A 15,000-nucleotide genomic window follows, 5' to 3' on the forward strand; every position below is an offset into this window, starting at 1 on the left:
ACAAGTTTCTTAGGACTTGACGAAGTATGAGATAACTATTTCCAGCATTAGGCAGAAGGTTGGGTATACAAGGTGTGTGTGGGTGGGTGGGTGGACACCCTCCCCCCTTAGTACTTATATTTAGATGAGTGGGTTGGGATTGTAGATGGTAAGGTCTCAAAGGGACTTGTGATACTAGTTGTATGCTGGCTGCCAGTGTGTAAGAGGAGGTAGAGCTCTGCTGATCATGGGGATGTGCTCCCAGCAGGAAAGTCTGCCATGGCACAGTGTAAACCTAGTGTAGTGATCTCTGTTCAGTTCACATGCAGAGCTCATATAACAACATCATTTACGGACCTGGACTAGTGCAAGGACCGTTTGTTTATAGCCAGGATCACACTGCTGTAGTACATCAACCTCTTCCACTTTAGCAGACTGTCACAATACTGATGTGTGTCAATTTGGATGTAGCTAAAGTTATTCTGTGCTGGATAAAATATTATGAGGCACAGCCTACTTCTCTCATTTTTGAGTGTTTAAAATGTCAGGTATTTGAAATTTGTGGCTACTTGCAGACCTAAAAAACCTGCCGGTGCTTTACTTTAAATTCCATGCGCTCCTGTGTCAAGCCTAGCATATGTCCAGAAGTTAGTTGGACCCAACTTACTCAACATCTGTACGGATCGGGTGCTTCAGCGGTGCTTTTTTGGTGCTGTATAATAGCTGGTTGACTCAGCGTTAGATAAAAGCGCCAAAAAACCCCACTGAAGCGCCTCATCTATATGGATGCTGCAGAGCTGGGTTGAAGTAACCTGCTGCATCTTCTGGTACAGTGTGTCTGTTAAAGTCTGCAAGTGGCCTGTATTTATACCCAAGCCTATTAAAGTATTTAAAATGTTGAATCAGATATATATTTCAAAGAAAAGTGATTCTGAGTTGTTTAGAGTGTAAGTTTTTTATTATAAGAAATACACAACCATGAATTACAAAAGACAGAATCACAATACATTACACAGTACATATAAGCATAGTAGAAATAACCACTTAAAAGAGAAAGTTGAAACTGTTATTTCCTAGCATCTAGTTTGCTTTGACAGTTCTTAATTTAATAGATCTTATTTCCTATTATTGCATAAACAGTCAGAAATAAAGCATGGAGATCATTGTCTTTTTTTACATCTTCTCAAAAGACAGGGAATGGAAAAAGAAAAAGTAATATAAGAAAGAGAGCCTTGCATATTATTCTGTTCAGAGCACTTTAACTCCCTCTCTCATCCTAAGTGCAGGCTCAGATATGTCATATGATTGTCGTATGTCAAACTCATATGATTTATGTCACAACACTTGATGAGGTTCTAAGATCCTGAGCCTTGTAGGTTTCTGTTATGAGGACAGACTGTCTGATTCATTTGCTAGTCATGCATCTGCTCACTTAAATTTAGATCCCAGCCTATATCCTTAGATCCTTCCATGTAGGAAGAGCTGTGTTCCATATTTGTTCCCTGGAGGCAGATCTTTTATTTTGTTTCCCTCCCATGTGGGCAGATCTTTTATTTCATTTCAATTCTGACATCATTTTTGGAGCCATCATGGCCCTCCAGAGTAAGTAATTAATGTGTATACCAAGGGTGTACAACTCACCCCTTGTCCAGGGCTGGATCTGCAAAGCAATGGCAGTGGAGCCAATGGTGCAAGCAACTATGGGTTGAGCAGCTGCAGGGTGAGCGAGGCTGTCAGCACAGTCCTTGCCTGCCCATCTGCTGGTGGCAGCCATATCTAGCAGGATCCCGAATTCTGTGGTAGGCTGTTCCCCCAAATTCCCTGGCCCACCAGTTGTTCAGCTTGCCAGATGGAGCACCTTGATGGAACGGATCTAACCTATAGGGCTTGTATTTGACACCCCTGCTCTGTACTGTTGGAAAGGTGAGATTATAGGCATTAAGGTGGTACATAGCTGTCTTGGTCCTTATGATGGCCAGTAAAATGAGCTTTGATTTTGAAGGGAAGGGAGAAACAGTTAAGCCAGTAAGTGGAATTACTGTAGTTTTAAGATAGATACCTCAAAGCTCAAGAACTGAATTAAGCTGCTGGGTGAGTATCATTTGGACAGCTGGTGGTTCACAAACCGTAACTCAGAATGGTAATGGGATGCTCAAAACAGTTAACTCCAGGCTGCCTTTTCTAAATGGAGGTATCTGCAGTCAATATTGTCGTATGTTACACAAGGACGGCACAAGTTTTTTTTTTCTCTCCAAAACAATGAAAGATGCCTGCCTGCACTATCCTGTTGGTTATTTAAGCCAAAGAGTACTCTCAGACCTTCCCAGTAAACTGCAAAATATATATCCTGTTATTTTGCTTTTTTACAGTGCCAGCAAGACTTGTTAGAGATTAACAGTCACTAAGTAAGCATGGTTTCTCATGTTCTATAGGTGCGAAAGGTTGATGCTCCAAAGGATCAGATGGACAAAGAATGGGATGAATTTCAGAAAGCAATGCGACAGGTCAACACAGTAAGTAATGGAACCTATGTTTTATTGCTTCCAAGTACTGTACGCTATTGAAAAACTACTGTTCCATGCAGATTAGTAGAATGAGTAACACTGTATTTGACAGGTGCTTGTTAAATTCACTGTACAGCTGCATGAAGAATATCCTGTGTTTTCCACTTGAAATTAAGTAGAAAGAGATTTTGATGACAGATACATCTAGCTAAATTGGACATAAATGAGATGGTAGGTACCTCTTCTCAGCTTCCCAGATCCAAGCATTGGACCATATTCTTAGCTTCTGCTTTGATAGTTTTTCACTTAAATCTACTAACCCCTTAAATTAAGAATAGTTAATTAAACCATTTAATTAAACGTTCTGAATATGTAGTTTTCTAAGACATGCTAGCTCCTATAAGAGCTGCAAAAAATGGGGATAATCTGGTTTTGGAAAATTTTACATATATACATCCAGATTGGCCCCAATTTTCATCACCCTCATTTCCTAGTAGTTATAGTTGTTTGGAAATCTCTACCCATAGAGGTTTCAGCTGCTTACTGAGGTCCAGTGTAAAAGATGTGGTACCAGCACTCTCACTTATCATGTTTGCAGACTTCTGGTTGAAAATAAGTTATCATACATATATTGCTAAGAAAACTGTTGTCAAACAATATACCATTACTCTTCAAAGCACTCAACATTATAGACAAAGTGAACATTTATACAGAAACAATAGTGAATATATTTGTTAACAATAGCCATTCATAAACTTCTTCAGCATGGAAGGAATCTTCTGTTATGCATGGACCATTGGTTGCATAGCATCTTCCAGGCACTCAGATTTGAGAAAGTATATGCTGAAAAAAATAACAGGTTAGAAATATTTTGGGATCCAGTGGGTATAATTAACTAGTACTTGTAAGAGGTCTGTTGTCTAACTTTTCTTCCCCTGGTCTGTTGCATCTTAAGTCGTTCGATTATATGTACTACTTTCAGTTCTGTATCAAAACAATATTATTGAATTAAAAAAATTCAAAAGGAGAGAGACTCTTTGGGGGTAAACTTCTTTCACTTCTAAAAAATGTAGCATTTTTTTTTCTTTTTAAATACCCTTTACCAATGATTGTTAGCTCAGAATCACAACCTGTTTTTCTCTATACATTACCTTCTATCTGGAGGAAGGGAGCATATCTGCAGAAGACTGACTTTGTTGCAACATACCATCCTCTCTTGTTCTTAGTCATAGTGCTTTTTTTTTTTTTTTACTAAAAGAAGACTGAATGGGACTAAATTTACTTATAGCTTTTTCTGATTTAGATTTCAGAAGCTATAGTGGCAGAAGAGGATGAAGAGATACGATTGGATCGTCAGATTGGAGAAATTGATGAGCAGATGTAAGTAGATCAGACTTTTTCAAACAGTGCTTTCTGTCCTCCCATTGGAGAGGTCATATATTTGAATAGGCTCCAGAAACATTGCTGATGCTAATTTTTAACCATTTGTCCTTTTGTGGCGGTGCTTTTGAATAATCATTGATGTTTGAGTTTGAATAGGAAAAACAACAACTTTTTTCCCTGAAAATGGTACTATTAAAAAAAAAAAAAATTGTATAACCGTATACTCAGAGATAATACAGGGAGCTCTGAAAAAAGATAAAGGGCACACTAACCTAATGAAATTCAAGGAAAGAATAAATTATCCATGGAACAGTGTTGTTTCCTTTTTCTGTGACCTATAATTAGTACGCCTGTCATTTTGTATACACTCTTATGAGCACATATAATAAGCAACTTGCAGCAAACCACACAAAAAAGTAGGAGCATAACTTTCGTAAGGAAGAAGATGCATCTTGTTCACTTTCTGTGCTGAAAATATACTACGTAAAGAGCAACTGTCCCCTTACATCTAACATAAGATGCATGAAAGCTTTTACCAAAGGATATACTTCATCATGTGAACTCTCACGTGCTGCACTGAGATCTCTGAACACACATTAGTCTTAAGAAGGAATAAGTAACAAAGGTTAATTTAGCAGGTGATGGTATTTGCTATCAGTTTGCACAATATGTGCAGTAAGTTAGCAATTCTTGTTGCAAAAGTATTGATTGAAGAAAAGAAAAAGGTTTTTTTTTTTAAATAAATAAGACAGGCAGCTGTTAAGCAAAGATGGATTAAAACTGAAGGAACCAGTTAACCAGTTTACCATACCAGTTACTCCTGCATCTGTTAATGAAGACAGTATCAGATTTAAGTTGCATAAAGGAGCAACTTTTCAGTAGTGACATCATAATTTGAGAGTGCTTGGGCCAAATTTCAAAGCGTTTTAACAGCCACTTTTTCCAGAACTTTTTAAAATGTCATGGTATGTGGGATGAAATGCAGCAATTTGCAGGTGGCTGCAGAGTTCTTGCGCTTAAATTTCTTGATGAAAGGAGAAGTCCTAATGGCCAAATTTGTAGTGTTGTGTTCTATATAGACCAGTATATGTGAATTAACAAAGCATATCTGCTGTCATACACAGCAGCATTTTTTAAGGTTACTGTGTTTTCTAAAGAAACTTTTTTCATTTGGATCACGTCTTCAGGACAGCCTGGGAGAGAGTTCCTGCAGAGCACCTTTAAACATATTTTTTTTAAAATCAGAAGCCTGTTCTTAAGTTTGTGTTCTTGGGAGCTTTTAAAATTTTAAAGTCCAGCTCCCCTCAAAAGTAACTTTGGAGTTTTGCCAGAATGGTATGTGTACACTGGTAAAATAGAATCTGAGGAGCGTAGTGCCAACTTCTTTTTCAGGTGATTCTGTTTTAGGCCAAGTGACCCTCGCAAAGTGCAGGTATATGTCCTGCAAAGTAAGTCTTCAAAGACGTGGGTGCCAATTTTCATGGTGAATCTGCCCTAGTTTCTGGTTCACAGCTGTATAAGCCACCTTTGTCTCTGGAATTCTAGCTGCATTTTTTCCTATGCACTGTCACCAATAACAGATAATCTACATATCATATTAGCCCCTCAGTAATATGGGCTAATTATCTCAGGCCATTCCTGTTTTTTCAGTGATGCTGCCTGGGATGTTAGTGAGCAATTATTTTGCTGATGCATAAGAAGGCAAAAGGTCCAACTTATGTTCTCTTCCCTGTGTTATGCCAGGCAAGAAAGTGAGAAAGGGGTACAAATGCTTTTAAGTAAATAAATAAATAAAAAAATCCAGCAATGATTTGGTGTTGCTATTGAACAGAATCAGTCCCGTGTAAGAATTAATGTAACTTGTATGGTGATTGCAAAATAGAAATGTATTTTAAAGAACAGGTCCCCAAACTGGTCAGCAGACCTCTGATAGTACTGTACACAAGGCCATGGTTAGTTGTTCATGGAATATAATAAGAGCCTATGCACTTTTATGGTGTGCTTTGTCCAGTTTGATATGGGTGCTTGGTGGTTCTGAGAAATTTTGAGGGCTGGTATTTGCTGATTGATTGGTCCAAAAAGCTTAGGAGGCTATGTCTCGAAGTGCATGCAAATTTTTGAGAGTCAGGTTCAGAGGTTTTGTTTTACCACATAATGTTCACGCTAGTGGATTTGCCTCCTGTGAAAAATGTCTCCTCTCTGCATATCAAGGCATCATTCCATACCGGCAGTTGAAATGAAATAGAAGTCTAAAAAGTTGAAAAGAATGTGGTTTGAGCTTTTTCCTTCTGTCTTGACAAAAGGATTCTGTATCTTGTTTTAATCAAATTGTCATAGGATTGAGAGAGATCCATTTAATCTGCTGTTTGATCTGTTACTAGCTTTGATTTTTCTGTAAGAGAAGCTGTGACTAGCCACTCCCCCTCTTCATTCTTCTGCTTCAGCATGTGAGCAGGCCATAAAGATTAACTAAATATTTTTACCTTTTCATAGTGAATGCTATCGTCGTGTTGAACAGTTGCGTGACCGTCAGGATATGATGAAGGAGAAAGTTAAAGAGGCCATGAGATTAAGAGCAATCCAGCAGAAAGAGGATGAGGATATTGGTAGTGAAGATGAAGAAGAATTGCAAGATTTGTTGTCTCAGGATTGGAGGGTGAAAGGGACTTTGTTGTAGCATTTCAGTGACCTGGTCAATATACTGTTGATTTGTAGTATTACTTTCTTTACCAGAAGCAAACATTTGTTAAAATATTTATTTTAAAACAAATCATCAGAGATGCTGAAAAGTCAACTGCAAAAAAAGTCCGTGTTTATCTTTTGTAGATTTAAAATGTACTATTGATGTAAAAATTGTATATTGTAAATGTTTTCTAAGGCTGAATGTAACTTTCCTATTAAAATTCTTACTATAATATCCTACTGAAATTATTTTAACAAGAAAGTAATTTTATAGTCAGCAGGCCATTCTGGGAGTATAACATAAATTTACAGGATGCTGGAGTTTAGGGCCAGCCTGGACTATAATTCAGTGCTAACCAAAACAGTGGTGGATTGCATATTGTGCAAAACAAAAAGCTCTTGTTGCAATCCTGTCCTTTTAGAAGCTGCGGTAGCCACCTGTGCATACATGATCTTCCAACGCACAATCTCTCACAGCTGCTCTGTTGCATGTGCAAATGACCTAAAAATCCAGCAGATTCCAGAAATAATTCATGCACTGTTTTTTAATCCCTTCTCCATTCTATCCAGCAGAGAAATGGTTGAAATTGGTTTTTTGGGTTTTTTTTCAACTCAAGAAACAACATATGGGCTAAAGTAATGAACTGGATATTCATTGCTTCTTGAGTAAACGGGAAGTAGGAAACTATTTCAGTGAGTACTGGTCAAATTAAGAGCCACTGTTTTCAAATATATAATTTAGAGCTTCCGAGTCCTTAAAAACCTCAGATTTACTGAGCTAACCAAGGATTCCCACAAAAGTAGGTATATTTTGAGTTAGTCTGAAAGGGCATTTTTACACGTGTTCCAAGAGCTATGGGGCAGGGTGAGGGGCACTTTAATTAGCAAGCCACACTAATTAAGCACCAGAGCATCAGGTGTATCAGTGTCTCTGTGCTGAAAAATGGCAGTGGGGTGTTTTTAAACTAAAGCTTATCAAACAAGCTTTAGTTCAAAGTGCCCGCTGCCCCTTTTCAGTGTGGGATGCTAGAGTCTGCTGGGGTGCATTAATTCCCACACTCCAGCAGACTCGATCAAGTCTGCTCTGGTGCACTGGATTTCCAGTGCCTCAGAGCAGGCCCCTGCACATGTGTAGGGGCCCAAAAAAACAATTCTGGGAAATCATTTTATTCAATTAAGTTTTTATGAGCTGTACATATAACATGCAACTTGGTTTGAAGTGGGGTAGAGTATCAAGGTGGGAGTAGTTTTTTGCCACGCACGATATAAGGTAGTCTGAGCTAGAGAGTATGTTATTTAAAAGGGAAAAATAAAACCCTGCTGTTCAGTAGCATTCTTTTTTTGCAAAGAACATGAATTGTCTCTTTTTGCCTTTTTGCAAGGAATATTTTGCTTGGGAATTGAGGTCTGAACTCTTTGAATTGGTACTGGATCTCTGGTCGTTCCTGTTCCCAGCATTCCATCTATACACTTACTGTACAGCTGGAAAGTAAAATTCAGACTTTTTAGAGCAGTGTAGTCTCACCCTATCTCCTGGATTGTGCCTGTGAGACTTGTCAGTTTTCTTAAATAAATATAAAACCTAGTTCAGCCAAATTCAAGCATAATTTTGCAACTAATGATCTTGTATTGTCCAAATAAGCACTAGGTTCTATTCAGAAATCTGCTAACAGTGGTTTCCCCGTGTCTCTGGCTTAAGTGTCAGTACAGTTAACGAGCAGCTTGGCAAATTACTGTAGAATCTAAAAGGGCAAAGAATAACAATGGTAATCCCAGTTCGTAGCTTCTAACATTTGAATTTTGGTGTTAACAAAGATGTACTGCACTGCAGTTAGTGATTAAAAATGAGGTATCTCCCTTCTGAGTTAGCAGGGTGGAGTTGGGAGGATATTTATTTCATAACTAGCAATGTTGCAATTTGGACAAAAACTAATTGTTCTACTTATTTTCTCCTTGCTAGTCCCCAAGAATTCTTCCACTGACTTCTCATTTAGCATTTCTAGCAGGCTTTTATACTCAGCAGAAAGAGGTTGGAGCTGATGCCACCAGGTTCTGGCTGTCTGCAATGTGGTTTCCTGCATTGGGTTTAGTAGGTTCACTTGTCTTTGTGTGGAACTGATGAAGCCCAGTTCAGTGACAGACCCTCAATGCCATAGCTGATTCCGAATACAGATTATAATGAGCATCATGCACTTCAATAATGTTAATAATACTAAAATGGTTTTGTATATCTTATAATTTTATGGGTCCTGGTTATCTTCATTTTAAGTGTGTGCCTATGAATATCTTAGTTTGCCTACATAAGGAGAGTGAGAGGGGAGCTGAGTATTAAAAACAGTAAAGCTGACAAAATCTGTTGCCTTGTTCTTTGCTGATGCTTAATGGGGGTGTGAGACATTCACTTTTAGCATCAAAGAATATGATTTCATGCAGACAGTTTTAAATTCTATTCAGCATCCTTTTTAATTGTCAAAACAAGAATGTTTTTACTCTTAAACAGGATATTATGAATTATTGGGGGGAGCAGTGAAGGAAGTGTTTGGTTACTAGGCAATTCCTGGTGTGTCTGCTCCATAGCACTGCATGAATTTGTCTTTTTTCTTTAACAAAGGAGAAAGTTAGTGGCTCATGTATATTATTAAGGATAAACATAGCTTCTGGTTTTGACAGCATTGATTCTTTCTGATTGTGGTGTAGTTAAGTATGAAAACTTGTTGAAGGTAATATATTAGAAAGTCTATTGATCATGGAAGCAATGGTCTCATATAATACAACTTTAAATGAAAAGAGTGATAATGGGAGAGAATATGTAAACCATTTTACAGTTTCCAGGCATAACTTCTAGAGAGCTTTGTGATAAAGGTAGCAGTGGTACCATTGTTGGCTGTATCCTGTATCCTGTTCATGTTTAACTGCTAGTGAGACAAAAAAGCGAAAGTCCAACCTGTTTTTTAGATCTTCCTATCAGAGCATCCTTGAGGACTGCTGGGAGAAGATAATGGCTTTGATTTATCAAGCATTGGAATTATTCATGAAAGTTGTCCAATATGTCTGGGAAGATAACAATTCTGGTGAGATTTCAGATTTAGGGAACAGCATTTTATATGTAGTTTCTATCATACATGCTGCTATGTGCGGTGAATGGTAAATTTCCAGATTATGATTAATCAAAAGGAGGAGATATGGAGTTTCTAAGGCTTCTTTTTTTTTTTAATTGGGTCTTCTGGTTTTAAGTAAAAAGAGTTGGTTTGCAACTGAAGGAGGAGTTCCAGGAGCTAGTCCTGTGTAACCAAATCAGAAATGAAGAGGTGCTCTATTTGGCCAGTGACATTCAGAAGACCATTTCAGATCTTTGTCTACAGATCAGACTACACTGCAGCTACAGACGGACGTGTTTGTCCTAAGATGGATCTAAAAAGGTTTGGGGGATAAGAATTGCTAACAGTTTGTTCTGGGACGTCATAAAGTGCTTCTAAATGGTTGTCCTAGGATTGCATCACTGAATCAATGGCAGAAAAGAAGCAGTGCATTCAACCACTCGCTAAACCCTGATTTTTCAAGGGGGATGTATGTACACACCAATCCCAGGAATTTTCTCTCCTGGAACAAGCACAGGCACAGCTTGTCCTGAGACAAAGGCAAGGTCAGTTCCTAGCCTAAAGGAAATAAACGAAGGGGAAAACAACAATATGTGCAAATCCTCTTCAGCATTTATTTATAATCAGTTAGACCTAGAGAGCTGATTAAGGGTAGCAGCGAGGGGGTGGAATAGGACAGTTGATCCAGGGAGTAAAAATGCATGCAAAAAAAGGGTGGTCCCTAAGCCAGTCTGCACTCTACTCACTAACAAGAACACTGCTATATTAAAGGATTCTCTGCAGTAATGAACCTGATTTTTAAAGTCTGCTGCCTTAGCCTGGCTACTGGTAATAGTTAAGAACCTGAGTGCCATACTAGGTCAGACCTGACCCATCTAGTTTAGCATCCTGTCTCCGATAGCGGCAGTAGTAGATGCTATTGTGGGAGAGTATATGAACGGGGCACTTTTAGAGTGATTCATCCTGTCGCATCATTCTTAGCATTCATAGGTGTTGGTTTAAGGAATTGAGGAGATATATCCCTGATTGCTCAATTTAATATCTGTTAATGGACCTGCTGTTAATATCAGTGGGTGCCCCTCAGTTCTTGTTTTCTAAGACTTGGTAAATAGGAGCTCCCTGTTATCCACACTTTGATTTTTAGAGACCTTTATACTACTATACTATTCCCCCTCTGCCTTCTCCTGAAGAGCTTAGTGTATTGGGCTCTGCAGGACAATGCCTACTTCATCAGTCGTGGGGACTCTGGGTCAGATCCAAATCAACCTTGTTTCCTACTTGGGGGCTTAGATGAAATTTAGCTCAAGGCCTGCTGGAACTGCCTGATGTGGTCCAGCTGTGCCTAGTTATCCTTCTGGCTTTAGGAAGACAGACAGGCCTCCATGTATATTTCCAGCACCCTCAGAAGGATTTGTGCCAGTCAGTAGTCCATGGCTTGTATCTCCTCCTTGTCTCTGACTGCTTCCACATCTTGTCTGTTGGCAACTGTCCTGTTCCCCACTTCCCTGTTCTAGCCTTGTTTTCTGTGCTGCCTGGCCTTAGGCTCTTGTTGTTGTCTTGGCATTTATCTTGTCAGCAACCTATCTTGCTGGGATCCTTTGACCCCCAGCTGACTCCCTACCCCTGGGGCAGGGGGCTGGACTTGATGATCTTCCAAGGTCCCTTCCAGCCCAAATGTCTATGAAATCTATGCACTTCTATCCCAGTCCCTGACTCCTGCATTTACTGTTTGACTCCATTTCCTGACTATGGCCTGACTTCCAGCTTCTTTCATGCTTTTCCTTCATACTGATGTAGAGTGGTGCTCTGGGCAGCACAGCCTAGCTTGGCACCTACCTTGGCCACTGCTCCTGTAGGATGTTTGGAGCCAATATGGTGATGTGTTTTTGCAGTGCATGAATCAGATGAGAAGCCAATCCTGTAACCTTCCTACCCCCTGAGGTACGTGACCTCCCGGAAATCAGAAGAGCTATTCCGAGACAAAGCTACAGACTGTATCTTTCATTCTTCATAGTTTGACCGGGTTCACAGTGCTGCCTTAGTGAATACATCCCTTATGAACAGCTGACATGTTTTAAGTCCCTGATACCAGGTGCATATGAAAGAATATGACAATATTTTAAATAATGTAATCCTTTAGGAAGTAAAGTGATGGTTATTACTTTGATGGAAGTAACTTTAGAATCTTTGTTTTTCCAGGTATCATAGGAAACTTCTCCTGATATCCAGCGTGGTCTTAGTGAATTGTAAATATGCATCACAGAAGCCCAATGTTGAGTGCACAGTCATGTTACTAGGCAAAAGTCACGGGTAGTTCTATTTTATATGACATTCTTCATGCAACCTGTCCCCGAAGTTTCTTACCAAATTCCCTAGTATGATTTCAGGCTCAAATATCATAGTAGAGAGGGAAGAGGACAACGATGCAGCATAACAAAGGGAGAAAGGATCCTTTCTGAAAATTGTGGCTGAAATTTGAAGATTTTGACAAAGTGGTAAGAAGTTTGGAGAAGGTGAAGGAATAGTCAAACTTGGTTTGCTGGGATATGCGTTAAGATAGTAGCAGGAGCTGGAAGCGAGGAGGCAGAGAGAGAATTTAGGAACTTGAAAGGCAGGGAAATGTTACATTTTTTAATAGAAAATTAGCAGAAGTGGGCAGAGCATGGTGTGGGTGATTTTTTTCTCGTTATGTGTGAGAAACTGAGCTGCAGCACTACACAGCATGAAGAGCTGGGACCTGGGCAATGCCTTAGAGGAATCGGTTGCAGTTATCAGCAAGGGGTGCAACAAAGGCTTGAACAAGCATTGCAGCAGAGTTGGAGTCAGGGTGGTACCATAACAGAGATGGTTGGGTAGAGAGGGGCATATCGATTAGCCAGTCGTCTTTGGATTCTGGCACAAAGAAGTGTGCAATGTTTTCAGGACAAAAAAAATGTGAAGATCTGGTTCCTGATCCAAAGAATTTATGCTTTAGGAAAGAGGAGCCATAGAGCTGACTGCTGTCAGGCAAGTGGGGGAGGGGGAAAAATAAGGAGTGAGCTATAGACAACAGCAGAGATGCAAAAATAATTGAATAAAAGAAGCACTTATAAATCAGGAGAGTCGAAAGTTCCCTTGAGACAGAAGCACAAACGAATGCAAAGGCTTGATTTTAAGGCCGAAGGAGGGGTGACCTGCTCACAAAGAGGAATCTGTTCAGATGTGAGTGGTTTGAACTTTCTCAACAGGGGAAGGGCGAAAAAAAGGAGGAGTGCATGCACCTTTTCGGCAGAAGCTCTCAAACAAAAAGATTATATTTAAAAGACATAGATGACAAAAATGATGAAAGTCTTTGTGAGGCACCTTATCTTTATTTCTCTAGAGCAACTGGTACCTGGGTGGTATGTTGAAAATCAGGAAGGGTGAATTCATATTAAAAAAGGCAGCTATGATTGGCCAAATAACCTCATCTGCATCTATTAGCATTTATTATAATTTGTGGCCCCAAACAAGAAAATTACTAGTAAGGAACAGACCTGTTTGCACATGCTTTATTGGCTTTAGACTCTTCAAGACTTAAAGCGGGGCATTAAAAAGCCCTCATTGTTCCGAGACCTCCCTGGTATTTAGATGCACTGAAATAGTTGAGGAATGAGGAATTATTTTTGTCTCAGTTGGTGGGGACAAGCTTTCTGGGCTGTCTCAGATTAGAAATGCCTGACTATTTCTGCAAGATTCAAATTGTGGCAGAGGCAGCTCAGGTCTTTTGCGTGGATAGTAAGGATATTTTGTGTGTGGAAGCGCCTGCGTTTTCTTTCTCTTCAGGGTTAGGCTCCATAAAAAGGCTTGGGCACCTCAAAGTGGAAACCTCAAAGTGCCGAAGTCTACAAAACCCTTACCTACTAGCTCACCTCCTCCTGCAGTGGTGCCTAAAATCTGTGGGCACCTCTTTTTTCTTTAGTAGTTTCCTGAGTGCATGCATAACCTTCTGCTGCTGTCCCTGCCCAGGGCCAGTCCAACCATTAGACAAACCAGGCAGTTGCCTAGGGCACCAAATTTTTTTGGGGGGGGGGCACCAAAATTATATGCAGAACAAAATAACGTCATTTTAAATAACAGCCCTGGCCAGCTACGGCTCCACCTTGGTTTAAGACCTTTGGTTCAGTAAGGGGAGAAAGACCTCTTTCTCAGAGGAAAGATCACTAGAATCGTGACTCCTACCCTTTTCCCGTGGACTGGCCCTGCCCCTACCCAGAGATGCCTCAGTCTTGCCAGGGCTGAGCAGCTCGGTGCCTATGTTGCTTAAGCCCAGTGAGGAACCAGCTACCTCACCTATTGGCGATGCATAGGGGGCGCACACGGGTCCATGTGTACCCCCTGAGATCAGCCATGCACCCCCGGGAAGTACCAGCCATGAAACCAGAAGTGCACTTCCAGTTTTGTTGCTGACTTGGCGATCAGCCGCTGCCCCCGCCCTGTTGGCGATGCCCCCAGACTCGGGAGGTGCCAGTCGCCCGTGACCTCAGGGTTGAGGCAGTAGGCATGCTCTGCCTGTGTCTACGCACATCTGTAGGATCAGGCTCTGCATGTAGCCACAGGGAAGTGTAATAGCCACTTTCTGCGGACTTCCTGCTTTGCCCGAAGGGGCTTCAAGCCCTATCTCTTATCTCTCACAATGCTGCCCTAGGTACTCCAGCATCATGGTACACTAGTCTCTTCCTGTTGAAGGGGTTCAACGGTTCAGAAAAGACATTAGGATTCAATGGGCAAGACAGAGAATAGGTGAAAGAGTGGCCGTGGTCTTCTAGTCTGGTGGTTACGAACCTCTGCTGGGAAGTAGATGATGCAAGTGTGAAGCCCCCAAGCAGAGGAGAGAACTGAATCCCCGTCTCCTCCCTCTTGAGGGCTCTAACCACTAGACTTTTATTTGAAAAGGGGACACGAGCAGCACCACATTTTGCTGTGCTCTGAAAGACATGAATGACCCCTGCTCTCAGAAAGAAGCTACTTGGATACCTTACTTCCCCAGTTGTGCCTCCCAAGTAGACGTAAGCCTTCCAAGAGCTACCTATCTCAGCTTGGGAGAGAGAGAGAGATAGAGGTCTTCAGACACATCTCTCTTTCTAGCATTTCCTGTGGACAAGGTTAGATGGCTCCCTACTTGGCAGGCTGTATTTTCTGGATCTGAGGCAGCTAATCCTCCTCTGCATTGTGTAGGGAACACTGTTACACTATTTGCCAATGAGCACTAGGACCTTTGGTGTGATGCCATTAAACCTTTAATGAAAACAAGCCATTTGTCTATGACCTTTGACAATCCATAAATTAGTAGTTCTTCTGAGACACAGTATCAGCTTGGTTACAAAGAACAGGTT

General features: G+C 40.5%; 2 protein-coding genes across 4 annotated transcripts in view; one reads left to right on the plus strand and one right to left on the minus strand.

The window, feature by feature from the left end:
- Positions 1-15,000, plus strand: part of ZNF830 (zinc finger protein 830) — a 108,706-nt gene that overhangs the window by 9,757 nt on the left and 83,949 nt on the right. For 2 of the 3 annotated variants that reach the window (XM_019540531.1, XM_019540541.1), the window contains exons 8-9: positions 2,412-2,492; positions 3,787-3,863. In XM_019540531.1, the coding sequence (XP_019396076.1) occupies positions 2,412-2,492; positions 3,787-3,863 (158 nt within the window). Of the gene's footprint in view, positions 1-2,411; positions 2,493-3,786; positions 3,864-6,359; positions 6,931-15,000 lie in introns of those variants that run through there. The other variant, XM_019540523.1, reaches the window with a different exon arrangement.
- Positions 2,493-15,000, minus strand: part of LOC109313731 (poly(rC)-binding protein 3-like) — an 894,664-nt gene continuing 882,156 nt past the window's right edge. Inside the window, exon 17 of the mRNA XM_019540495.1 lies at positions 2,493-3,326. Coding sequence (XP_019396040.1) covers positions 3,266-3,326 — 61 coding nt within the window. The 3' untranslated portion in view covers positions 2,493-3,265. The remainder of the gene's footprint in view (positions 3,327-15,000) is intronic.

The sequence above is a fragment of the Crocodylus porosus genome, unplaced genomic scaffold, assembly GCF_001723895.1.
Source record: "Crocodylus porosus isolate Cpor-Errol unplaced genomic scaffold, CroPor_comp1, whole genome shotgun sequence".
NCBI lineage: Eukaryota > Metazoa > Chordata > Crocodylia > Crocodylidae > Crocodylus > Crocodylus porosus.